We start from the raw sequence: 27,028 nt of genomic DNA on the forward strand, positions 1-27,028 counted from the left end.
CAATTGCGTGAACAACAGCGTTTTCTGTGCCCCCAACCACTTCTACATCTAGACTAAAATAGACAAGCACGTATCCGCCGTGAACACTTTATATACGTGGAACAGGTATAAATCTGTGGCGATGTATAGGTGGAGGCGCACGTGGGCTTAGAGAAAACCGGGTTCGCCAGACCGGTTGCCAACACCGGCATCTATTCGCAGCCAAATCCTCAGCCCCGTTCCCCACTTCTGTTGGCGTGGAAAAATACTCCGGGAAAGCTACCTGCATCCCTGCGAGTCCGAGCCCTTGCGCGCCGGGCAGCAGGATGCGGCCGAGCCCCACGGCTCGCGGATGCCGTTGGCACACCCGTGGGTCTCTGCCCCTCGGGGACCCATTTCTGTCCGCGCAGGGCGCTGAGATTCACAGCAGGCAGGGCAAGTCCCTATAAAGGGGAAAATACGCTCCCCACACACACTTTCCCTCCTGTAAATATTTTTTCTTGCACCTAATGTTTGCTGAAGGCAACAACAAAAAAAAACTTGCCACAGAACCGTTTAGGTGATTCACATAATCTGTATTTTCTCCGTGCTGATAAAAAAATGGTTTTAGGGAAAAGATGTTTGTTGGGGAAAGATGGTTTTTGGGGTGCCTGTGATAGCCGCGTGAACCCGGGTTAACACCGTTCCCGTCCGCGGAGCGGGATGGGGGGCCGCAGCCGTCCCCCCGCCTCCCTGGGAGCTGCTCTGGCTCCCGAAATTTGTGGGATGCTGTGAAAACGAAGGATAATGTGGTCATCACGGATCGGCCGGGCTCGGCTGCGCTTCGCTCTGCGGTATTTAGGGCAGGGGAGAGAAAGCGAACGGGGGCGAGAAAAGGGGGGAGAAACGGAGGAGAGGAAGAAAGGATGCGAGATGGATCGGAAGAAGGAAAGAAAGAAGGAAAGGGAGGAAGCCAGTCTGCCGGGGTGAGGGGACTGTGCGATGCCCGGGCTGTCCCCCCCCCGCTCAGGGCTCGTCTCCCCGGCCCTACCGCCGCGGGGGCAATGGCAGGACCAATTGCAGGTGTCGCTTGTGCCGCCTGCCTTCAGCGAGGGGTTTCAGGCTTTTCAGTTCGGGCTCCTCTCCCCATCCCCCCCCCCCGCCCCCCCTTCAAGGTCATTGCAAGATCACTTTCAGGGAAAGGCACGGGGAGCTGAAGACTTTCCCCCTCTTGCCCCATTAGCTTTCTTCCCAGGGCGAGAGCCGAAGGCCTTATCTGCTTTTATTTTCTCCTTCGGGCCGAGATAACGCCCTGATTGACACCCTGTTTGGCAAGAGCGGATTAGCCTTTCCATTCTGCCATCGATAACGCGCCCCCCTCCATCGGGAGCATCAGTCATTGATCGAGGCGGGGAGGGGGAGCCGATGGGCACCCCGTGCCAAAAGATCACCCCGACTGCCTCTCTTGGGGGGTGAGGAGGGGAGAAATGCAGCCTAACTCCCCCTTATCCAGCGCAGCACTGTGCCCACGGGCAAACTTGGGGAGGGGGCCGAGCCCCTGCTCCCCCGGGCTGTGAGTAATTCCGGGACAGCTGCTTTTTTTTTTTTTTAGGCAGACAGTGGAGAGGGGCTAGATCCCCCTTGCTCCAGGGATGCTTCTAGCTTGACTTTGGGATCTCTCGCCCCCCTCCCCGCTTGCCATTTGGGAGAAAAAGGGATTTCCATCCCACGGGCACGCGTGGGAGGCTGCGCAGGACAGCGCTGCAGCCGCGCCACGCGAGGCTCTGCACCCCTCCTTTGCCCGGCTGCTTATTTTTCATTTTCGTCACCGTTTTAAAGTCTGGAGTTCGCCTGGGAAATTAATGGGCTGAAGGGGGGGGGGGAATGGTTTTTAATTGCAAACTTTTTTTTAAGCAGCCAGAAGGGCGGGAAAAAAAAAAAAAAGAACCCCAACCCCACAAACTTTAAATGAAAAAATGCTGTTCACCTGTAATTATACAAAAATAAAACAAAGCTCGACCCAGGTATCTACCCCCGAAGGGTAGATTTGTCTAAGCGGACAAATTCTAGACCACTAAATGCAGGATTTTGTAATGGAAATACTGACACGAGGAGAACGGTATTGGCGTTGCTTTGACACAAAGATCTCACTGATAAACCCTCCATCAATGCCGTCAGTCACTGCCCCCGTAATTTAGAAAAAAGAAACCAAGTGAATGGACCAAAAACGCTTCCAGGGAGGATGATCATTTTAAATACTTGCTTACGCCCAGGTGCGTGTTTCGCCAAAGCGGGTATGCGGTCAACAAAAGGGAATAAAAGGGGAACTAGCGGGAGTGGGGAAGTAAAGTACCTAAAAAAGGAAAGGGGGGGGGGGGGGGGGAAAACCCTGCTATGGGGTAGTTAAATCTAGGGGGGGACAAAAAGAAGAAAAAAAGAGCGTTAGAAATCAAAAAATGCCGAGGTGTGTATATATGTGTGTGTGTGTATATATGCGTATCTCTCTGTTGTGCAAGGCGGGGGCGGCCGGCGGCGCGCTGCCCTGTTCCGGGCAGGGTGGCTGCGCGGAGCCGCAGGCTGCGGGCGGAATGCAAAAGGCTTTTCCATGTGGTTAAGCCGCCCCAAGAAGTGATTTTAAAGCCGGGGGTGGGGTGGGGGGGGCGGGGGGAGCGAGTTCATGCTCGGCACTATTTCTTACTGCTGACACCTCGACCCCACTGCAAGCCAGCACCCCGGCCATCCCCCCCTCCCTCCACCTCTCCAGGGTAAAATCCGAAAGGAGAAACCTCCAGGGCGAGTGACACCCTCCAAAGGTAGCAGGAGGGCAGAGGGGCTGCGCAGGGCTCCGGCCATGCGGCCCCCAAAACCGGGGGCTCCCAGCGGCCTGAGGCCCCCGCGAGGGGCAGTGGGGCCCGGGCTGCGCGGGCCTGATCCTGCGCTCCTGACTGCGCCGAGGAGCTGAGCACCAGGGATCGAGGCCCGGGGGGAGGGACACTGCTGAGGGCTCGGGGAGACCCCCGCCCAGCCACGCACTCCCACACCCACGTAGGTAAGTGCCCATGGTGTGGGTGTTTGGGTTCGTGGATGCTGATGGACGCTCCAGTATTTCCATGCATGCAGGAGCTTATATATATATAAAAAATATTTTTCTTTATATATACAAATTATATATATATATGTATGCGGTAAGACATATGGGCGATGTGCACACATCTATCCGCTCGCCCGGGCTCTGGGTGTGTGCAGGCTTGCACACACAGGCACTGAGCTGTGCAGGGGATGAGGGCAGATGGATGCTTGTGCGCACACAAAACCTGCGGGTAATCCATAGGTGAAATGTATATATTCACGCGCCTGTATAAGGGACGGGGCACTGCTGGCTTGCACTTGCAGAGGTGCTGTTGTGCAAGCGTGCATAACGGTCTCGTTATCCGCAGCCCCACGCACGTACGATTTTGGGATGTGAGCGTGTGTCTGTGTCTGTATACGTATATAAACAGACATATATTCACGCATAGCCACGTATCTCTGCACTCACGCGTTTATGTTGCACGTTGAATCTAAAGAGAGAAAATTTGCGTCAACACTTGGGTAAGGGGAAGGGATGGTGTGCGTCTGCAAACTGTTTGCATGTCCAGACTCATATATGCGTGTACACCTATAGGGATATCTATATATCTGCGTACATACGTGTGCAAGCTTTCCTACTGCTCTTTTTGCGGCGGGGTGTCGGGCCCCCCAGCAGCGGGACCCCGGCGGGTCGGGGCCCAGCACCTCTGGGTAGGCAGTGCCAGCCCTGCTCCCCGCAAGAGAATCACCCTCCGAGGAGTTTTCCCCTCCATCTGGGTTATTTGGAAGGACCCCGAGCTGAGGAGCGTGGCCAGATCCAGCGCTGCACTGGGGCATATCGGGGCAAGAGGGGGCCTTTTCCCCCCCGACCCCCCCTCCCTTCTTTCCCCCCCCTCCCTTCTTTCCCCCCCCTCCCTTCTTTCCCCCCCCTCCCTTCTTTCCCCCCCCTCCCTTCTTTCCCCCCCCCTCCCTTCTTTCCCCCCCCTCCCTTTTTTCCCTATCATTGCTGGTGGTTTCAGCTAAGGGCCTGGCTTCCCCCGAGTGTCTGTAGAGCTTGGTGTTAGTGGGGAGAGCTCAGCCTGGGGAACCCGGGTAAATCCAGCAGGATTTTGCTGGCCGGGAGGGGACGGCTGCCTGCAGCCCCCTTGGCAGGAGCAGGGCTGGGGGTCTCTGCCTGGGAACACTCACCCTCTGCAGTGTCCAGCTCCTGCAGGAACTTCTCTCTCTTCCTTAGCTGTTGCTCTTTATTTTCTTTCTCCCTACTTCTCCCCCTTTCTCTTTCTGTTGGAGGAAACAACGGTTTAGCATCTTTTTTTGAGTGAAATCTTTCTGCAGGACCCACGAATGCATCCCAAAATCCCTCCAGGCTGAGGGACAGCTGGGACGCAGGGAAGCGCCGGCAGCTCCTCTGCAGCCACTGGCTGCACTTGGAGAGATTTTTGGGGGTTTGGGTGGTTGGTTTTTTTTTTTTCTTCCCTTGTCAATCTCATTTGGCAAAAAATCGCCTTGATTTGCTACTTTTTTTTTTTTTTAATCAGGGCAAATAATTGGTTCCCGAAGCACACTTGAATCTGTGCAAATAACCAGGTTATCATTTACTATATATAGCCCAGCGTGCTTGCTTTCAGAGGCGCCTGAGCTTTCATTTGACAAGTTTCCTGCCCGCTCTAATAATATTAAAATTTAAAATAATTAAGCTGAATAACACCGATACCGTTGGATTAACTGGGCTGTTCCTGGTAAAGCGGGAGCTTTGCTACTGGTTTATTCCTTTTTCATTCCAAGAAAGAGCAGGTTTTCATGGAGTTCCCAGTGACTCCCTGCCTGCTTGGGTGATGCACACTCACGTATGATATATACCCCCTCACACCCACATATATACGTGTCTTGGCCTGTGAAAATACATATATACATATTTCTGTGTATATATACACATACGCGTTTATAGAGAGAGGCTGCAGGCACACAGCCTCTCTGTATTTGGCGTTGCACCGAATAGATTTTTTTTTTGGGGGGGGGGGGGGCGGGGAAAGGCAGGAATTTCACTGATAGAGCTTTAAAAAGGGGAGAATAATACAAATTAACCTTCCATTACTGCTGCAGTCAACCATGACAGAATAGGCCAGTTGCGTGGCTGGTGACGTCTCCGTGTCCTATAGGAGCAAAGCTCGTGAGATAGCAGCTATCGCCTTGAACTCTCTTTATTTTATCGGAGTATGGCTTGTAATAAACAGTAATATTTAATTTGTCTGAGACCACAAATCGGCTTCTAGCTGGACGGCTCCTTCGCCTTGACGTTACGGTCCTAGGGAGCCTGGACTTGCTGTCCTTTTCCCAGCTGCCTTTTTTTTTTTTTTTTTTTACCCCTTCTTCACCCCCCACCCCCCCACCCCCCCAACCTGCAGACGGAAATAAATTCGATTTATTTGCATCGTTTTCAACTTGTCTTCAAGGTGTTTGAGAGCTAGTTTGGCACTGGAGAGGTGAGTGCTTTCCCAGGCAGCGGCCGTGCTCGGGTTCCCTCTTCCAAACTTCAGGGATTTTCACTTTTGCCTTTCTTTCTGGCGAGGGGAGGGGAGCTGGTGTTCTCTATCACTAGCAGCTGCGAGAACCCTTTCTTCCCACTGCTTTCATTTATATATATATATATTTTTTTTTTAAGAGAAAAAGCTTTTCTTTCGGGCGAGATGAATGCCTCGGGGGATGCTCCCAGCACCCGGGCGCTGCGGGGCCGGCTGCAGCCGCCGCTTCCTCCCCGGCTTCCCCGCAGCGCCCAGCACCAGCAGCACGGTGGTCTCCTCCTTTATTATGTTTTTTTCCCCTTCGCCCCTCGCCCCACGACGTGCACCCTCCCCGGCAGCGCCCGTGCGGTGGGAAGGGCTCCGCGGGAGCTGCCCGCTCGCCCCAAGGCCGGGGCTGCTGCTGCCGCCCCCCCTCCCCGGGGAAACACCGCCCGCTTTGCTCGCTCGTTTATTTGTGTTTGGAAGGGCTCCACGGCTCCTTTCCCCTCTAAAAATAATGAAATATGGGGCAAGCTTTGTTCTGTTTGTTTAAGTAGCGTTCTCTGGCTTATTCTCTGCGGCTACAAGTGCAGTTATTTTATTATTCTGATTTGCAACCGTTTACTGTTGGCTGTTTCTTCTCCAGTAGCTGTTTGAACTGGCGTGCACATGGAAAGGGTTTGGGAGATGCCAAACTAACCCCCCTTCCCCGCACCCCCTCCCCAATAGCCGCTCACCCCCAGACTTTTCGCTTCCTCACCTCAAACTTTCAGAGGGCTCCGGTGTTATCGCGCCCTGCGAGAGCTGGGAGCGAGGGTGGATTTGCTGAAAACTTCCGCGAAATGCAAAAGAAATGACCGAGAGGCAGAAAAAAGTGAAGGATTTTTTTTTTTTTTTTTTTGGGGGGGGGGCTGGGACACACCGAGGAGAAGAGGGTGGGGGCAGGAGGAGGAGGGTGGGCAGATCTAAACCATGCCATTTATTCCGAGTCTTATCAAAAATCCGCCTCGCCAATCTGGTTCTCTTCAGCCTGCAGAATGCGACAGGGAGGCTGTTTACCCTGCGCTGACCTATTCAACTTTACCCTCCAAATAATACATTAAAAAAAGGGAGCGAGAGGGAGCGAAGGAAGATGCAGATAAACCCACCTCCCCGCTCCTCGCTGACGGTTTGATTATTTGAGCACGGCAAAGAGCTCCGGGGGGCTGCGGGGCAGCCGAGCCGCGGCCGGGCAGCGCGGCGTGGGGTGAGGAAGAGGATGGGGAAGGGCAGGGGAAGGATCCAGATGCCTCAGAAGGGAGGACAAGGGCCACAACCCCACGCACATCCCCCGGGATCCACCTTCGCTGGGTTTCAGTCCCACTCCCACGCGTTTCACCCCACTACCCCCTTTTCTTCGCCCCCCCCCCCCCCCGGTTATATCCATTAGGCAAGTCCATTTAGGGGGATTCTCCACACCCCACACCCCCCCCAATAAAAGGCCTTTGTGAGCACTAGCAAATACAGAGTTGGGTTTAAATCCACACCTCTAGGCTGCCTTTGGGGGCGGGGGGGGGTGGGGGGTGGCGGGGGTGGCGCGAGGTTAGCGGAGCCAGCGATTTATTCAAAGGGGTGTGGGGGGATATTCCCAGGCGCTGAATTTTCTCTTTGGTTGGGAGAGATGGATGAAGGAGGGAGGGAGGGAGGGAGGGAGGGAGCGGGGAAGGAGGTAAGGGAGAGGGGGAGGGTTGCTGGGGAGTTTGATGATTGTCTTTGTGCCTTGTTCTTGTTTGCCGGCCAGAAAAATAGGCTGGAAAAGGAGGTTTGGGGGGTGGGGGCGGGGGGGAGGGCTGTGTGAGAGTCAGTCTCTCCGGAGCAGGATCCCAGCTGGTTGGGCAGTGGGTCCCGGCACTTGGCGAACGGAGCTGGACGAGCCCACGTCACCTCCGCGCTCTGCTCCGCGCCTGGCTCCGCGCAGCCCCGGCGGCAGCGCCGCGAACCTGCCCGGAGGGGCGGCGATTGCCAGCCCGCCCGAAACTTTCTCTTTTTTCTTCCTTTTTTTTTTTTTTTTTTTTTTTTTTTTTTCCCCCAAGGGGGTGCTGCTTTCTTTTCCTTTTCTTTCGTCCTCTCCCTCTTTTTTATTACTATTTTTATTTTTAAAATTATTTTTAGCTGGGGAGTAGAAAGAGTGGGGTGGGGAAAACTGTATCTTCCAGATCAGGCTGAGAAAGGGGTGGGGGCTTTATCTCGGTCTCGGGATCCTTTCTAGTGCGTCTGACAACCTGGAAGTGTTTGGAGAGAGCAGGGGAGAGAGGGAGAGAGAAGCAGGCAAGCAGGCTTGCATTGGATAGATTTTTTTCTTCCAGGCTGGGTTTTCACATGCTGATCCGCAAATAAATAAATAAAAGGAAATATGCACACGAGAAGCCTGATCCCATTGTAATTTCCATTGCAAAGGGGAAAATATACACATACATTATATATATGGAGATGCATTGATTGCATGGAATTCAACAAGCAAGGTAACAGCTCTTCCATTGCCATGTATGTCCGTCGGTGTCTGTAATCTGTGTGTGCTTGTGTGTGACCGAGGGAGAGCGAAAGTGGCTGGCTGGGGGCTTTGTTAGCCACAAATTGTCTGTGCCGAGGAGCTGCGAGGCCTCGGGAGATGTGGGGTGCAGGGGAAGGCAGGGGGCTGCTCTCCCCAGGGCTCCCGCGACGGTGTGTGGGGCTGGGGGGGCCGGGGCGAAGCTGGAACAAAAGCAGAAGGTGGATATTCTTTTTTCTCCCCCCTCCCTTTTTTTTTTTTTCCTTCCTGCAAACCCACTTGGTGCTACTTTAGCAAGGCAAGATGCATTTTTTATACAGCCATCGCGGCCTGGTTCTGTCAAGCTCCATTTCTTCTCAGAAGCTCTTTAAAGGGGAAAAAAAAATTAGAAGCCACCGATCGCCAATTGCTCTTAATTGTTGGGCTATTCTTTGCCGTCCCTCCCCCCCTCCTTGTTTTTTTAAATTATTATTTTTATATCTGCTTAATTATGCCTGGACGCGGAGAGCATCGGGGAGGCTGGCTGGAGCCGAGCTGCCCGGCGCTGCCATGGCTGGGTCCCTCTTTGTTTTAATAAACATGCCTTTTTTTTTTTTTTTTTTTTTTTTTGCCTTCCTCCCCCGAAAGTTTGCCAGCTCAGGGGCAATAATAGCTCCAAGCTGGAGGGAAATCGATTAAAAAATAGATAACCGGCACTTCCCAAGCTGCAGTAAGGAAAAAAAAAAAAAAAAAACCAACCACAACAAACCCAACCAACACAACAGTCCAGGGAAAAAAAAAAAAAAGAAAAAAAAAGAAAGAAGAGGAGGGGAAGAGAAAAGCCTTAAATGGTCCCTGGAGCTGCGGCTCTGCCCCTGCGGGCCAGGCCCGGGGCAGCGGCCCCCGCGGTGTCCCTCGGCCCCGCGTCTCTCCGCGCACTTTCCGCGCTCGCAGCGGTTTTGCTTCGCCCTTCAGCCAGTGACTGCCAGGCGCCCAGCTGGTGTGCGGTGGGAAAACAGCGCTGGGGGAGGGAGGGAGGGGGCACGGGCCGCTGCTGTACATGATCTTTAGCTCCAGAGGTGTGGACCTGGAGTCCCTTTGCTTTTTGTCCTTTTAAATTATATATACTTTATGTATATATTACCCACCACTAGCAGGGAAGATCGTTTTCTCCCCCCTCCTTTCCATTCCCAATTTTCCTCTGCATTTAAAGGAGAATTGCCTTTTTTCCTTTTTTTTTTTTTTTTTTTTTTTTTATAAACGGCTTTTAAATATTGTTGCAGGGAGAAGAACTCATTTCAAAACATTCTCATGTACTTAAAACCAATATTGTCTCCATATGGCTGGCCTTTCAAAAATGAATCCTCTTCTTTGAAACATGCAAGAGTTATTTTTTTTAAAGCTACTAAAACTCTAAACTCCTTAAGAACAAAAAACCTAACAGATAATTCAATTGCTTTTATCTTTTTTTTTTTCTTTTGGTGCTGCTTTGAAACTTTTACCATTCCTGATAGAGCCTTTAAAGCTACGTCAAAATACTGCTTTTAAAAATCACTGTGGTTATACTCGCATCAGATGTGAACCGTGTATTTTTTAAGCTCGTTTTCTCTGCTGGTGCAGTTTTACTCTAAATGTTATGGTTTAGTTCAGCCCCAATTCCGCCCCGTGTTCACCAGCCCGAGTGCGCGTTACCTTGCACAGTGTCTCGATGATTGATTTATTTGTACTTTTATATTTTATATTATCTCCTCCATCCTTTGCTTTGCTTGCAACTGTACGGGGTGAGGGAAGAAGAGGCTCCCCCCCCCCCTTTTTTTTTTATCCGTAGGGGTGCCAAAAGTTGAATTTTCTTTGAAAATGGGGTTAAACAAGGGGCTTCGCATGTCGATGGCATTTGCCTGGTTGAAACTGGAGTGGGGTGAAAGCTCCCACTTCCCTGGGAGGAAAGTGGGGGCTTTCAGCCCCCTCGGCCGCAGTGAGCCCAGGGGAATTGGAGGTGTTCAAGGCTTGGGGGACACTACCCCCCCCAACTCTGCCCTCCAACCTCTGGAGTCACTTATGTGATGAGTTGGCCAGTCCACGGCCCCCCGATTCCTTGCTCCCTGTGTCCTGCCAGACAGAGCTAAAATACGCTGTTTACCTTTTCCAAAAGATGCATTTAATAATACCGCCTCCCCCTTCCCCTCCCTCCTCCCCCCCCTCCCCAAATCCTATCATCCCTTGCGGGCTGCGATAATAAATAAAAGTCTTTATTTCTCCCTCTCCCAAAGTTAAAGGGCCTTGTTCCCTCCCCGGGCAGCTGGAAGTGAGTTGTGGGCAGAGCGGGTTTGCCGGGTAGCCCTGCCTAGCGCTTTGGCTCGCTCTCCATCTCCTCTGTATGTGTGTATATATATATATATATATTTTATTAAACGTCAGCATTAACTTATGCGTTTCTTATCTCTGCTCTCTCCTCGATGTGTGCCTGCAGTGGGGGATTCAGCGAAGGAAGCTCGTAACATGGCGGATAGCGAGGAAGGCTTTGGGCTCCCGACCACGCCGGCTGACTCGGAGGCCAAGGAGCTCCAGGCTGAAGCCAAGCAGGACACTCAGCTGGGGGCCACCAGCAAGTCCCCCACCTCACCCCAAGCAGCCTTCACCCAGCAGGTAAGGCCCCACAATCTTCTCACCCCCCCCCCCCCGATATTTTTTTTCCTCCCTTTTCTCTGCGTTTTTTCCCCCAAATACCAGCTCAGCTGGGTGGCTGCTGCAGCTCTGGGCGGCAAAGGGTCGTTTTAGGCCCCACGGGAGTGGGAAATCTCACCTGATCGTGGGCCTCATCCTGCTTTAGTGCGATTTGGGGGGGCGGTCAAGCACCAAACCGGCGTGGAAGGGCACGCGTGGATGTTGGGGTGTGTGGAGGGGCACCCACGGAAAAGCACCCGCAATACCAGAGCGAGAAACCCGCTGATGCAGCAGCAGGCGCACACCCACTGGTGTCCACGCCTGAGTGTATAGGTGCACACGCACGGACAGCTGCCTGTGTGCATTTGCTATGCCCGTGCATATTTGTGTAGGAGATAAACATATATATATGCACCCCTCGTACACCCAGGCGTAGGCACACACCTCCAGATACAGCTGCACTCAACGCACACACAGCTCTGCCCGCATCCACCCAATGGGCCCTAAGGGCAGGGGGTGTCACGCGTGGGCCCCCCATAACGACCCTGGGGCCAGGCATACCCTGGGGTGCCCCTCGTACCCTCCATCAGCCCTCGCCCCCCGGGTGCCACGTGTTGCTAGGACACGCGTGGGCTTCCAGGCGGGCCCCGGCGCCCCCTGCGCTGCCCGGCAGAGCCGGCCGAGGCGCAGCGGCCAGCCCCCTCCCCGCTTCGCCCTCCTCGGCCGAGCGGCGCTGGGAGCCGTCCCACGGGCAGCCCCGGGCCGGGGCGGGGGGGGGTGCAACGCTGGGAGAGGGGCTTTTCCACCGAGGTCTCCTCGCCTTCAGCGGCTGCCGAGCCCCTCTGGAGAGCCCCGCCGGTCCCCTGGCAGGTAAAGCCCCACGGCAGACCTCCGCCGCCGTGGATGCCGCCCACGGGAGGTGGCGGTGGGGCCGGAGCGGCCGCGGCTACCGGGGCCACCGGGCGCGTTTGGAAACCGACCCCTGACGGGGTTTGGTGGGGCGCTTGGGCGCCGTGTTCAGTGGGGGCAATACGTGCTTGGCTTAGGGGAGGGGGTGGGCTGTGCCTCCCACCCCACGGTAGAGGGATGTATTGGCCCTGCGGTGCTAGCCGTGGGGCTCGCAGGGCTCCCACGCCAGCAGCCCTGGGGGGAGGTGGGCTGGGGGGGGGGGAGGTGTTTAAAATTAACGGGAGAGGGGAGAAGAGGTGGCCCCCCAGGGTGCTCCAGCCCGCAGAAGTGGAGCTGGCGGGTGTAAATCACCCGTCGGAGGGGTGTAAATCTCGGGCTGGCAGCCGGGCCGAAGCACCGGGGTGTTTGTCCCCACGGCGGGCTGGGCTGGGGCCGGCTCCGGGGGCTCCCTGCCCCCTTCCCCCCTCCCCGGCAGCACCGAGGCCCGCAGGATCCTGCCCCACGCCCCCCTGGACCAGCATCACCGCGCTCCGGCCTGAAACCCTGTTCTCCCCGGTTTCGCAAAGGCGCAAGCGGCCGGGTTTTCTCGGGAATGCCCCGCGCTCCGATCCCCATCGCCCGGCCTTTTCCCTCCGAGCTTCCCGCCGGGGCCGTGGGGGCCCGGTCGCCCCCTCCCTGCCGGGGGTCTCCCCGCACCGCCCGGCCTGACGGTCTGTGCCTTCCTCCCACGCAGGGCATGGAGGGGATCAAAGTGTTTTTGCACGAACGGGAGCTGTGGCTGAAATTTCACGAAGTGGGGACGGAGATGATCATAACAAAGGCCGGGAGGTAAGGGGGGTGGGGGGGTGTGCGCGTTCCCCTTCGTGTCTGCGTGGTTGAATCTGCCTTCTGTCGTGCGTGGGTCCGGGGAGGGGGATTGCCTGTGGGGGGTGGCGTGTGGCCGTAGCCCCGCTCTCCCTGGCATTGGTAGGGTCACGTCGCTCGTGTACGAGACACCCCCCCCGCCCCCCCCCCCCCCCACGCGTGTGTGTGTGCTACGGCCCCCGAGCGCCCGCAGAGCCCTGCCCGGCCATGCCCCCCCGGGGCGGGCGGAGAGCCCTCCCTGCGAGGTTATATTCAGAAGAAATTGTTTCTTCTGGCTTCTTTTTTAACCAGAACAGTTGGATCGTTAATCCCAAATTCAGGCCTTTGGAAGCTTTCCAGGCGAACGCGAGTTGCAACTACTTGGCCAAAAGCTAACCTTGTTTAGAGCAGCTCTCTCGGCGATTTCGTTATTATTATTAATTAAAGGAGCTGCTCGGCCCTTTCTGCGATTTTGCAACGCCTTACGCTGTTTACAGAAGTTTCTTACTTACTTTGCACACGCTGAGGCGAACGTATCCCGAACACCCACACCACCCCATTGAAAAATATATGTGGTCTTAAGCTACTGTTTATATACTGATAGCAAAGCTGTTTAGATGCATAGATAGATGTGTCCGCAAATAAATAGCATGCGGATATAACTGCGTCCAGATATGCGTTTCTATATGTGTATGTTTGTCTGCGTGGGCGTGTAGAAAAATATACAGCCTTGCAAATCCAACTTTATTGGGATTCGCGTAATCGATTCCATCACCGGCTTAGTAAACCTGATTCATAGATACTTGTATGTGTACGCGTGTGTATTTGAGTGCGTTTGAGGCGATTTAATATTATTCTTAATATCAATGTGCTGGAGGACTGTTAAATTGAAGAGTGCCTAAGCCAGCGAGACCCAGGGAAGTAGTCTCTCCAGTCCCACGGCAAACTGGGGGCAGCCCGAGAGAGGCTCTTTTCGTTGTGATTTTAAATTATAATACTCGGAGGAAGTGGGGTGGAAAATAGTAGTAGCTTTAGATTGCAAGGGCACAATAAACAACACAGAGTCAAACTTTCATTTTGCTCTGTCATCTGGCATTTGTTGTGGTCTTCCAAAATTTGCCTGAAGAGGGAGGAGAAAAAAATATAATAGAGCTGTTTGTATAAAATTTTAGCGAATAGATCAGTCTTACGGCTCGTCTTCCTTTTGAACCTCGCTGCTACTGGAAAAATCGGTTTTAAAGAAGGGTCTTGTGTCCAAGGGGAGGGGGGAAACTGCCGGGGGCCGAGGTCCTGCCGCCCCCCTGTGCCGGGCCAGGGGCTGGGGGAGCAGAGGGACTTCTCGAAAAAGCCGAATTCACAGGAAAAAAAAAAAAAAAGCAGCGCAGGGAGGGGAGACATAAACCACCTTGCAGAAATTTCAAACAAATATGGCAGCAGACAGAAATCTCATCTGGAGAGTAATAAAATAGACATTTACAGTGCGGGGGCTTGAGGGGAGATACGGGATAAGTTTCCTCATTTATATATTTCCCCATATTTATTGTTGGAAATCTGTGTTCTTGCTGGTCAGGTGTTTTCGACGGGGTTACAGATCATTCTTCAGGTGGAATTTAGTAGTTTCTTCACCCGTAAAGCGTTAAAGCTAAATCCCCGTTAATAGCACACCACCCCCCCCGCCCCAGCTTTTTTTACAACGGAATTAAACCCCAGCCCCGATGCTCTATCGCAGAGATATAAGCCCCAGCCTGGGAGAAGAGTGCAGTATTTTTAGAGGTGTGGGGGTTTTGTTTATGTGTGTTTTAAGTCCAGGGATACGTTTTCAACTGCTTTATTTTTAAATATTTGGAAAGCTCAAACTAAAATAACACCAGTGTTTTAAGTCCCTGCCTTGCAGTAATGGAAAATATTTCGAAAAGCCCCTGTCTTCAGTGTGTACCCGAGGGCTTCCAAGTATTTGTCAGGTGTGTTTGCTGATGTCTGTGTACGGGCAGATTTGGTGCTACACCTGAGTGCGTGTAGGGTTTGGTTTTTTTTTTTTTTTTTTTTTTTTCTCGCATCTGCACATAGACCAGTTGACACACACACGGGTGGTTGAAATATACATATTTTTAAATATATATATTTATAGAAATATATATACACTTTTTTTTTTCTTTCCGGAAATCTCCCCTCCTCTTCCAGCGGTTTATGTATAGAGGGGAAGTAACTTGCTTCCAAAAGTTCTGACGATCAGATTTGTTCAAGGAAGGGAGAGTCGAAGTTTTGGCGAAGCAAGTAATTAATAAAAATACGAATAGGCGAGCAGGCATATGAGTTGGTGAATAAACCAGCCCCCCAGTCTCTTAATTACAATTCTGCCTGGATAAATCGCCTGTTTCTCCGGAGTGGCGACCTGGAGCGGTACCCGAGCATCGCCCGCAGCCGGGGGGGAGGGAGCACCCCTCCTCTGCCCCAGCCTCTCGGGCAGGACCGGCTGGGAGTGTGGCCTTGTTCTTTTGCTAAACGAGCCCCCCTGCTTCCTCCTTGCAAACACACACACGAAACCACCTCGGAAAAATTTCCCTTCTCCGCTTTTATACTTACTTAATTTTTTTTTTTTTTAATAGGCGTATGTTTCCCAGTTACAAAGTGAAGGTCACTGGGCTTAATCCAAAAACTAAGTACATACTGTTGATGGATATTGTACCAGCGGATGACCACAGATACAAATTTGCAGATAATAAATGGTATGCATGCGTGGGGGAAAGGGGAGGGAGGAGACCTCTGTGTCGGGCTTTCTGGGCTGGCCAAACCTAGGCAGCGCAGGTTGGGGGATGCCCTTGAATCAGCAGCTCATTCTTCTTTTTCCCCTGCAAAGGAGGGATGTTGAGCTGCAGGGGCTTCACCTGAGCCATTCGGGATGCTCCCACACCCCTTGGGAGAGAAATGTTTTTTTTTTTAAAAAAAAGAGAAAAGTCCGTCGCAATTAGCTAACGATAGCTGTAATCCTGTTTGACGATGAGATTGTTGGCGGTTGTGGAGCCGATAGTTTAATTATATTAAGGAAATGAATATCTCTGGGTAGGAAAATCTTTAAGGGATAGGTACACGGTCCGTCCTTTGCTCCTGGCTTTGTGTGCCAGGAATTCGGGAAGGGAGAAGGATGGGTTAAACGGGGAAACGGCGAGAGCCATCTCCGACGGGAAAGGTGCCAAAGAGCTCAATTAATTCCCCGAGCAGTGTTTGTAAATGCCTTTTCTCCCCAAGCACGGCATGACTGTCCGGCACCGCTCTGCCTCCGCGTACGGGGACACCTGCGTGGGAGGGAACCCACAGGGGGGAGCAGGAGCGCACGGGAGGGACCCCGCCGGAGGGGATGGATAGGGAGCCCACGGGAGGGACCCCGCCGGAGGGGATGGATGGGGAGCAGGAGCCCACGGGAGGCACCCCCCCTCCGGCTGCAGCTCAGTGCCTGTGTCCCCACGCAGGTCGGTGACGGGGAAGGCAGAGCCGGCCATGCCCGGGCGGCTGTACGTGCACCCCGACTCCCCGGCCACCGGCGCCCACTGGATGAGGCAGCTGGTTTCTTTCCAGAAGCTCAAACTCACCAACAACCACCTCGACCCCTTCGGACATGTAAGTACCGGGGGTGGGAGGAGGGCACCGTGCCTATGGGGGGCTACCGGGGGCCCCACGCGTGCTCACGGCACCCACACGTGGTCTCCCCCGCCACTGCCAGTGCCACCGAGGTCACGCGATGTCACCCACCCCCAAATCCATTGCGTTACTGGGCTGTTATTTTCTTCCCTGGGAGGGGGGAGGAACCCCGGTGAAGGTCCCCCCCCAGATGCAAGCATAAAACTTAAAAATGAACTGTTCCGCAGCACTGTGTGGGAATTGATTACGGACCGTGGGGGCTGGAGTCCACGAGTGGGTGAAACTCGCCCGGCTTAATTGAGTATTTAGCTACCTGGATTTAATCTCATGGGGAGTCCTGGAGCGTTCAAATCTGCTCACTGCCTCCATGGATTTGCCTAACAGGTAAAATCAATCAGGCATAATTATTCGAGGAAATAGGACATAAAACCACGCGAATCCCTCGATCCAAAAAAATTGCAACAATAATTAAAGACAATAATAATAAAAAATTGAAATCCCGCTAGAGCTTTTTGGACATGTAAAGGTCTTTGCTAGACTCGTGGGGCTGTGAAAGCTTGTGTGAATTCTGCAGCCAGAAACAGCCCTCCTTCGGAGGTCTCCAAAGATGCGTGTTCCTCTGAGCAAATATATATGTGCAATATGAATAATATATATATCTATAAAAAAAATATATAATTACTTAAGCGGGTATGCGAATCCAGATCCTGCCATCCCTTCCAAAAGCGTATTTTTCTCCAGTCTCTTTTCAACACTTCGGCTTCATTTTTTTCCCCCAAGTTTTTTATTTCTTCGCTTTTTAATGATAAATCTTGTGCTATTAAATCCTCGCTCACGTGGTCGCTGAGAAGCGATGGGGGGATGCTGCTGGGCAAAGCAGCCAGACGGAGTCCCCTGCCCACCGAAGTGCTGAACATCTTTTTACAGCACTCCTTTCCACCTCCAGTTGGGGGGGTGTCGATTTTTTTTTTCTTTTGATTATTTCATTTTTGCTTTGAGCTGGGGGCAAAGCCCTTTGCAAGAGCTGCTTTCCAGGGATCAGGACCTTTCCCGCTCCCCCCCCAGGAAGAGGGAGGGGAGGGCAGGGACTCCGCAGCAGCTCAGCTGGGGGGACCTTGCCCACCCCCGGGATGGTTTTGGGGATCCGGCCTGGGGGGGGGGCCGGGGCCAGGCACTCCCTGCTGCGAGCAGGCGGCTCTGGGGAAAAGTCCCTCTAAAGAAACCGAAGGCGCAGAGAGGACAATAAGGGACTTCAGAGGAGGAGCTGCACCAGGAGTCTCTCAATTAGAGTCGCTGTAATGAAATTAAAAACCATTAGATCGTTCACCGTTGATGTCTACGACTTTCCTGGATGTCAAAGCAATTTGCTTAAACCCCCAGGACGGGGGAGGCGGCGGCGGGGCGCGCTGCGTCTCGCTGTCGCCAGGGTCCGGCAGTCATTATCGTGACCTAGCGGCCCCCCGCCGCCCCCCCCCCCCCCACCCGCCGCCCCCTTCCCCCGAGATTAACCCGGTTCCGAGCAGGGACCGCGTTTTATCTTGAACACAGCGCTGTCCCTGTCGTGTCCCCCGCCCTTTGCCACCCTCCTCTCCCATCCTCTGTGGGTGGCTGGCAGGGGGACACGATAAATCCCTCCAGCCCTCCGCTTCCCTTCCCCCTCCCTGCCTTTTTGCCATCCCGGTGGGGGGCCGGGGGGGCTTGTGGTGCCCAGGTCGTCGTGGTGGTGGGCTGGGAGGTCTGGGGGGCTGTGAAGGGCCTGGAAAGGTGGCAGGCTCCCCCCCCCCCCCAGCAGCAGCAGGTTCAGGATGCTAACACATGTTGGGGGGGCAGCTCCGGCTCCCCACCTGCCCCCCACCCCTCAGAGGGTGTTGGGGGGACAGCAGCACAGCCCAGTGCTGGCAGAGGGGCAGCAGGTAAGGAGCAGCATCACCTGGCCCTGATGGGCTCCTTAGTCAGGATGTGTGTGAGTGTGTGGGGTGTCCTTGAAAGGTATGTCCCCCCACCCCAGCACCTACATCAGCCCTCTGGGGGAGCCCTGAAGAAGGAGATTTTGGGGAAAGGGATGCAAGGACATGTGGGCCCTGCTTCTCTTCTTCCCCCTCCCTGGGTAGTGGGTGGTTGTACCGGGCTGTGCCCCCTCCATTCCCACGGGGTGTCCTCTCCTTCTCCCCTTGCCCAGATCATCCTCAACTCCATGCACAAATACCAGCCCCGGCTCCACATCGTGAAAGCAGACGAGAACAACGGGTTCGGCTCCAAGAATACTGCCTTCTGCACCCACGTCTTCCCGGAGACTGCCTTCATCGCTGTCACCTCCTACCAAAACCACAAGGTGAGTGGCTGGGCTGCCCTCGCGAACAACGTCCCCTCTCCTTCCCTGCTCCCGGGGCTCTTCCTGAGGGCCTCAGCTCCCCTTTTTCCTCCATCCACCCCCACCTTCTTCTTTTTCTTTCCCCCTTCTTCTTTGCCCTGTCTCCTTTCTCCTTGCCCTGTCTCCTTTCTCCTTGCCCTGTCTCCTTTCTCCTTGCCCTGTCTCCTTTCTCCTTGCCCCATCTTTTTCCACCCCTTCTCCTTTTTTTCTTTTTCTCCTTCTCCTCCCCCCTTTCTCCTTTTTTCCCCTTCCCTCTCACCACACACCCATCCCATCCCCTCTGTTATTCCTGGCCACACAAAGCATCCAAAGACAGGGCTGAGGGTGAGCTGAGGGGGAATTAGCTCAACAGGATGGTTTGCTCAGAGAGGAGACGACCAAGCGAGGAAGTTGGCTTTATCTTCTCCCCACCCCGGCATCGGTCAAAGCCTTGTAATCTGGTGGGGGGAGCCTGGCGCTCCCCTCCGCAGCCGGGGCGCTGATAACCCGGGCTGGCCGCGCTCCGGCCCTTTGTTCGGGAAGGAGTCCTGCCCTGGCTGCCCCCCCCTGCGGGGAGGTCGGTGGGGTGCTGCGGGGTTGGCAGTGAGGAGGCCCTGGAAGGAAAGGGAGGCTCTCTCCCTGAAATCAGCTCCCTCCCTGCCCAAGCAAAACAAAGCGCAAAAAAAGAAACAAACAAAAAAAAGATGAGGGTTTTATTGGGGTGCTAATGGGCAGACATGTGTGGGTTCCTGCTGCCACCCCCGCCATCTGCCCCTGCAGGGGGACCCTGCTGCCCTCTCTCCTTCCCCTGCTCAGCTTTTGGCCTTCCTCACCCAGCGAGGAAGGAGGAGGAGGAAGGTGCAGGGCTGGGGAGGAAGATTTAGGCATGGGGTAGTTCTCAGCCAGACTTAGGGATGCCTTTCACCAACTGTCCTTCACTGCTGCCCGCAGACACTCTCTAGGGCCAAGCCCCATGAAAAGCCAATTTTCCTTCATAAAACCCCAAAATTCCTCCCCCAGTTGCATAGAAAGCAATTATTACAAGCTTTTCCTTGTACTTAGGGCGGGTAGGGTGGCTCCTTTGCACTTGACAGAGCAAAATCATTGTTTTTCAAATGGAGAAAGATTATTTAACACCCTGGATAAATCCTGGATGCTTTCCTGGAGATGTAAGTAGGAAGCTCCTAAACCTGCGTGAAATGATTGCATTTCCTCCGTTCATCAGCTGGCAAGGGAGATGCAGAGAGCAGAGGCAGGCTGGGGAAGAAAGAGTGTTTCACCGTAACTAGGGAGAAAAGAAAATACTTCCCTGCCCTTTAAAATAGGAGCTGTTGGCACGACCAGGACAAGCAAACTGAATCCAAATTGAGTCCTCGCCAAATTATGCCTTAAATTATAACTCCACTGTGGATGCTATAAAATCAAGTTTAACTTCTGCTTGATGGATTCAGAGAAAGAATATAATATTAATAGAACTGGGAGTTAATAAAACAGGACACACTGCTTGCTTTAAAGGCATTTCCCTGTGAGAAAACAGGCCTGAATTTAACTGCTTTCCTTTGAAGAAAAATAGGACTGTTTTATAGAAAAAGAAATTATCATGCAAATAAAACAAAAGCAAAGCAGAAGCATGTCAGTACAGTAGTTTGGGAAAACTGCCATATTAGGAGGAGCAAGAATATTTGATTGTAAATCAGCAACATCTGGTTGATAAGAAATGACATCTGCGTATCCGTCTCTGTCAAAACATACACACTGACAAATGCATGAATCCCTACAGACACACACGCGCTCGCATCCCAGCAGACGCATGCACCCGCGCACAGACACCACTACATATTTTACACACCCCTCTACACATCTTACATACACTTACATCTCTCCCGCCCCCCCCCAGCACACGCATTCCTCCTCTTGCTGCACTGAATCACTGGGGGAACAACCAAAGAGTGGCTGTAGCCCCAAGTTAAAGACTCAACTGAGAAAGATAGAGCCATAAAAATAAACCAGGGAATGATCTACCCTAAATGGCATCTCCCTCCAGGGAAGGGAATAGAATTTGTAGCTTGCCCCACTGCAGATGGAGAATAATATTGGGGCCGAGGCGGCGCGCAGCTGATGCTGTTGCAGATGCTGGCTGTGTGCAAGGGGTGAGATCCTTCAGCTGAGTTGAGTGGCTAAGTGGGGTCTTTTCCACAGGCAGAAACCTGAGTTTTCTCAGCTTTCACAGCTGAGATGTTGCTGGGCAAAACATGTTTTCATGTTGCAATGCAGGCTGTTATTTCCTGTGGCCCTCAATGATTGCAGTACCACCCGTCTGCATTGAGGCCCCCCAGGAGGGTCTGCTTCTCCGTCCCCACGTCATTTTTTCAGTGCACTATTTTTTCCCATTTACAGCCACGTCTCACTTCCACCCATTACCTGCAGCGCATCCTTCATACAAACTTTCTTGTCCACGCAATCACACACAGCTTGTATACACCAACACATTTTACACGTAGTTTTTATACACCCATGTATTTTACACACACGTGTAGATCTGCACAAATTTATACGTGCATGTGCTTTAGGTTTCCAGAGCTACGTTATAGGTGAATTATACTAGCTTGTATTAATTGTATGACTTGCCCACAAATGCATTTGAGTCTATGCTTACACAGCTTATAGAAATACCTGCCTGATTTCAGATCCATCAATTTATTTCAATAGCACAGCTGCAATCCCAGTGTAGGGCTTGTGCTTATTTCCCCTGATATTTTAGACAGCCTGAAATGATATTTAAGCACACGGGGATCTCCCCCTCCCCAGCTCTACTCCCAAAAAGAGGGCTTAAGCTACGAAGAAAGTCTTGGTAAAGTTTTCAGTGCAGTTGTCAGCAGCTTGCTTGACCACCTCCTCCCTCTCTGCAACCTTGAAAAAATACCCCAGAAATATTGAGGTGTTAAAATAGGTCACATGCACATTTCATTTCCTTGCAATTTACACAATGGGTGCTTGCAATCAGGTTGATTCTTAAATATTAACTTCCCCTGCAGTTAAGTACCATTTTGCTGTAGCTTAAATCATTGAGTTACTAGCTTGTATTTATTAGGTACTAGCTCTCTGCTTAGGACCAGGAAATGAACCCTAATAGACAGAAATAATTAAGGTTCTGCCCTCATGAGGGTTCTTTCAAAAGCAAGAATTCACAACAATTATTCTCATTAATTTTTACAACCTACTTTCCCTGTTAGCTGGACTTGGGCTTTATATTGGTTTCCCCCCCTCAGGATATCCAGTTTTATGCTGATTTTTTTCCCCCCTAAGTTATTTAACATTCTTGGTAGCCCAAATTCTTTTGAGGAAACATTAGCCCCAGCTGGGATGCTATAGGCATCCAGAAATGCTATGTGCACTATAGCAAAGCAGAGGACCAGGGAAGGGCCTGGCTCAAGACTAATTTGATGCGCTCCCAGGTAGCTGGTGGGCTTTCTGAATATATAGGTTCATCCCACCCCCGGAAAGACCTCTGTATTAAAAGAGTGGTGTTAAGTTGGCCAGGTTGACTGGTGCTTCATCCTGCCAGATTTTGGAGAGCTGCCTGCGTGGCTCCTCTGAGCACGTGGCCCTGTGCCACTCTGTTGAGGCATCTCGCAAGGTTGAGTAGGTGTAGCCACTGCTGGAGGTGGGCAGGCCCTTGGGCTGGGATGTTTTGCCGTGAGAACTCAGTTCCTCTTGGCTTTGGTTGCAGGCGGCCACCTCTGTCACTTCAGTAGAGGCCACCTGGCTGGCATCCCATGGAGTGCCTTTGTGCAGAGACTGGACCCAGTCCGGTCCCCCGAAGAAGCCCGGCAGAGCTGTCCCCCTCACACTCACCCTGCTCCGCCTGGGGCCAGTGGCCCTGTGTCTTTCCACCTCCATGGCAAGAAGGGGCAGCCCCTCTCCTTACTCAGGGCAGGCTTTTCTCCGAAGGGGGGTCCTTCAAGAGCTGAGAGAGGCAGGGCTCCCTGGGGTTAAGTGAGGTGAGACCATGTATCTCCTCTTCATTGCCAGGACTGGTGGCTTCTGTGCAGCCCTTGGTTGCTCAGGGACCACAGTGAGCTCCTCTCCTCCCGCTGACCCTCTCTGGGGCTCCTCACATCTCTGCTCTCAAGTGCTTTGTCCTGTCCCAGACTTTGGTAGGAGAGTGCTTCCTTCCAGTGGTCCTCTGTCCTTCACAACCTGTGTCTGAACCAGCCCTGTCTCCCTCTACCCTTTTGTTCTCAGTCTTGTCCCTGTCTCCCTGCCAGCCCCAAGACAGGGTGCTCAGCCAGTCCCGAGCCCCTGGGCCCTTTTGATACTCAGTCCAGACCCCCTCCCAAAGCTCTGCAAAGGCACCCTATCTCTCTCCAGTCCCATTCCTGCCTCCCGACCCCCCTCCTTCCCCCGCAACCCAACACTGTGCAAGGTCTGTCTCTTTTCATCCTCCTCCTTGTCTCCCAGTTCAGCCAACAGCCTCCTCAATGAGCCCCTCTGTCTCTCACCAGTACCTCTGACCAGCCTTTGGCTCTCAGTCCTTCCCATTTCCTTCACTGGCTTCTGGGTTCAGCATCTTCTCCCTCCAGCCTGCAGCCCCTCCTTCCCCTGGCCTTTACTTCGGGCTCCGAGTCCCAGCTCCCTGTCCAGCTCCTGTCTTTGTCCCGGCCAGATGTACGTAGTCTCAGCAGGCACCTTGTCTTCATCAACTTCTTTCCTTCCCACTGCTCTGGTTTGGCTTCCTCCTCCACGCTGACTTGGTTTCCACCTGGGATATGTATGCAAGAGTGCAAAAGAAAAAGGCTCTATGCTTTCAAGCCCAAAGCCCGGCCTCCCAGTCGCTCCCAGTATAGACGGCTGGAGTGGTGGCAGTGATGGTCCTGGACTATGGTTACTGCAGGGCAGGGACAGCATGTATCCCCAAAGCACGGGGAGGTCCGTGCATGTTCAGCTCAAAGGGTAGTCACCTCAACCTCTTCAGCACTAAATGGGGAGACCTGAATGGTGATATTTTTTTTCCCACTCAGGCTTTTAAGTTGTCCAAGTGGGGCAGATGTTCACAAGGAGAGAGCTCAGAAACTAAAGATCCCCATCCCACGCAGAATGTGAAGTCCCTCTCCCAGAATGCCCAGCCTTTTGGGCAGTTTCAGGAGCTTCCAGAAGAGCCCAAGGGGGTCAGGGTGTGTGTTTTCCCTCAGCTGAAGGGCTCAAAAAACCCTGGGACTAGTTTGGTTTATAGAAAAATAAGTAAATAGAATGGAACCTGGGGCATGTACCTGGTATGGAACATTTCAGCCCTATGAATATTTTGTCAAGTTAGTAGAAGCAATTCAGAAAAAGCTTATTATGGCAAGTGTTTGATAAAAAGTAGTACTAAGTGGTAGTTTTGACCCTGGCCATACCAATATTTGTGAGCCCGTAGACACAAATACCCATATAAATACATGTCCATATGGGAGTAAAAAAGGAAAAAAAAAATCTTTCCTCAACTTAACTAGATGCAGAGTTAAATTTTACCACGCTGTAGCTAAGGATGCCATTGGAAATGTCTCAGCAGAAGTGCTTTGTTGTCAGTTAGCCCAGAGAAAAGAATGCAGAGGAGCGGTGCTGAGATGTCATTGGAGCTGTCGCTTCCTGTTAAAGTGAAGATGAACCCATGGGTCAGACAAGCCCTGAAAAGTGTAAATCTGGGAGGCTTCACCCTGGAAAGCTCTTGTCTCAGAAGGGTCCACAGGAGCTTTAGAAATCAGTGGTCAGAAACAAATTTTGCCATCAGTTTCTTTCAGTAACAGATACACAAAGCCCTACAGTTTTATTGAATCTGTGCTATGTAATTTGGCCCTGGGCACTCTGTCTTAATGACCTTGCAGGACATTGTAGTTTTTTATTTTTCATGATGTAATTGTCATTTGACTTTCTGACAGCTTTTTCTTTCCCTCCTCAATGAGTTAGTGTCAATTAAACAAGAGTTTTGCTATGGCATAGTTGATCTAGAGAAGGTTATTTCCATCCATTTCTTTGCTTTTCCACCTCTGAAATAGTTTGTAAGTCAGACAAAACCAGGCCAAACAAAATATCTTCCACAGGCTGTTTTCTAAAGCAGGGATTCACCAACTTTTTCTCTGTTTTCTATTTTGTTGTGTACGGTTTCGGTAGATCTGGCTTGGATTCTCCTGGCTTAGTGCTAGGGCTGATGCCACAAGTTATCATCTAGGGAAAGTGTTCTGAAAGCTGCTGAAATCCATCTGAAGCACACTAAAGAGCTGAGACCTAATATAAAACCTTCTGTAGTCCCTGGTTTCTAGATGCCTTCAATCTAGCAGATCTCTCATTTTAAGGAGGCTGAAGTCAGCCATGCTTTGCTTGGGGCTTTCTGCTGCCAACACGTACCTTAACACCTTTGCTTGCAAGTGTGTTCCTGATGCGGGTTAGGGGACTTCTCTACTTATGAAGCAATATATTTGCAAGATCGAGGTCCCATATGATATTTTGTCCATTTTGTGGGTGACTAAAGGTTTGATTCATCAAACAGGGCATTCATCTTAAATCAGGGGCTAGTGTGTTGACGGCTGCTTCTTTGGTGAATGGAGAGTGTTGGGGACCTGTGAAGGCAATGCTACCCACCTCAGAGCCCCAGTGCCCTCTGGCAGTCCCCATCTCTCTCCATTGATTCCAGCAGGAACACCGGGAGACGAGGTTCCCAGTTGCAGGCGCCTTGGTTAAAATGCCTTCGGTTAGGTTGGGATGAATCTGGCCCTTTGTACATTTGTGTGCTGGTGCCAATACTGTAAATCCTCGCTCAGTGAAGGACTTCACTTATGCGAGCAAATATTGCCATTGGGTTCGGCAAGTGAGGACAACTCGTACATTTAGTGTGCTGCAGAACGCAAATTGCATAGAAACATTCAAAAAGTTGAATAATGCCTATTATTCATTATAAAAGTGCCACCACCACTCTCGTGGAAATTGATAGGCAGTTTCTTTGCAAAATACACAGCTGGTTGTCTAATTATTCAGGGGTTTTAATTACAAAATGCGCCCCTGTTTTACTGCTAGAGAACAGCTCAAATGGCAAATTGGACCAAATAGATTGTTTGTTTACCCTTCTCTTTGAAATCTGAAATGTGTGACAAAAAAAAGTGCAATGCCCTGTTTATGTACTAAATTAGGTCCTGATTTAATGGAAATGCCCATAGGGAAAAGTGTAGGGGTGATGGGGTCTTTGTGTGAGATTGGGGCTGAGTTAGGCAAAAATGGCAAATAAACAAATGGCCTTTGGAAAAAAATATGCTATTAGATGAGAAAATAGCAAAATCATCTGGTCATGCAGACACCTGGCGAGGTTTGCTATTGACACTAACTGGGCCAGATTTTTCTCTTTGAATTTTGGCAAGGAGGTGGGTCCAGTTGTGTGTGCTTGACTTGGTGAACATGAACCTCTCTCTGTTCTCCCGCCATTAATCTTGGACTTTTTCCTTCCTGTTGGCCAACTTTCAATAGGAAGGAGGGACAGTGTTTCCATAAAATGTGGTGAGTGCATCAAGTTCCTCCGATGGCAAACACAGGGTTGTCTCTCCTCCTGGGCAAGTGGCTCTCCCAACTCCTGGCTGAGGGCTTGCACTGCTAGGTGGTGATGGAGAAAGAAAAGAAGGGGAAGTGTTGCCTCTTCTGCCTGTTAGGGTATCACAGCTAGGTCACACCTGGTCCAGACTCTGTCCTGCTCTGCAGACACCAAAGCATTTGCATCAAATTTGGCATGGCAGAGTGAGTTCGTACAAGATTAGCAGGGCATTTGAGGGCGTTGCCGGTTAATATTTGCTTAAATGACAACCCCTGGCTTGAGAAAACCTGCTCACCTAAGCCCTCAGGAGAGGTATGTGAAGGGGGGAATTGCATCTCTTTGAGCTGCACAGTTGCTTTGGATACGGGTGTGTTCGGTACAGCAGCTATTTAACTAAGATGTTATAAGAGAACCAAAGTTAAGAGACTGAGAGGGGTTCATCCCAGCAAGTCTCAGATGCTGAAGGTAGCCAACTAAGCGAGCAAACTAGTCCCTCTTGATTCCTGCCAGAATTAATGGGGCAACAAATATTCCTCCCAGACATGATGGACAGAGGTGGAGTTGCCCTCCAAGTCGTAGCCCATGCAGTGCTTACAGGTGTGGGGCTTCTTGGGGAAGGATTTCAGATGCAAAGCACCTAGGGTGCATTTAGCTGGTCTGAAACGCAGAAAAGGATGAGCCTCACCAGTCTGTGAGATAAGGTTTTGGTCATGGCTGCATACTGACAAGAAAATACTTGTTGGTGTCAGTGGGATTTGTTCAAGCAGTATGACTTCCACCCCGGTTGCGTGGTTAGTGCAGCCCTTTCTGTCCCCAAGCAAAAAGAAAGTAACACTAAGAAAGCAGATTTCCCCCAGAGAGAAATCTCTGTGTGTGTGCAGTTCCACGTGTTAGTTATGGGACAAGCTTGAGAGAAGCGAGAGGTTGTTGACAGGAGGTATTTTTCCAGTGGAGTGATCTAGGGGAAGGCCCATGTGGAACGGTCAATGCCTGAGCTGAAGGATGACTTGAGTTCCTGAAAGCTGTTTCCCCCCACA

General features: G+C 52.0%; 1 protein-coding gene across 1 annotated transcript in view; it reads left to right on the top strand.

Annotated features, from left to right (window-relative positions):
• Positions 1-10,482: 10,482 nt before the first annotated feature.
• Positions 10,483-27,028, top strand: part of TBX5 (T-box transcription factor 5) — a 37,408-nt gene continuing 20,862 nt past the window's right edge. The window contains exons 1-5 of the mRNA XM_037400107.1: positions 10,483-10,680; positions 12,341-12,435; positions 15,057-15,176; positions 15,918-16,065; positions 18,266-18,418. Coding sequence (XP_037256004.1) covers positions 10,534-10,680; positions 12,341-12,435; positions 15,057-15,176; positions 15,918-16,065; positions 18,266-18,418 — 663 coding nt within the window. The 5' untranslated portion in view covers positions 10,483-10,533. The remainder of the gene's footprint in view (positions 10,681-12,340; positions 12,436-15,056; positions 15,177-15,917; positions 16,066-18,265; positions 18,419-27,028) is intronic.

The sequence above is a fragment of the Falco rusticolus genome, chromosome 1 (genome assembly GCF_015220075.1).
Source record: "Falco rusticolus isolate bFalRus1 chromosome 1, bFalRus1.pri, whole genome shotgun sequence".
Taxonomy (NCBI): domain Eukaryota; kingdom Metazoa; phylum Chordata; class Aves; order Falconiformes; family Falconidae; genus Falco; species Falco rusticolus.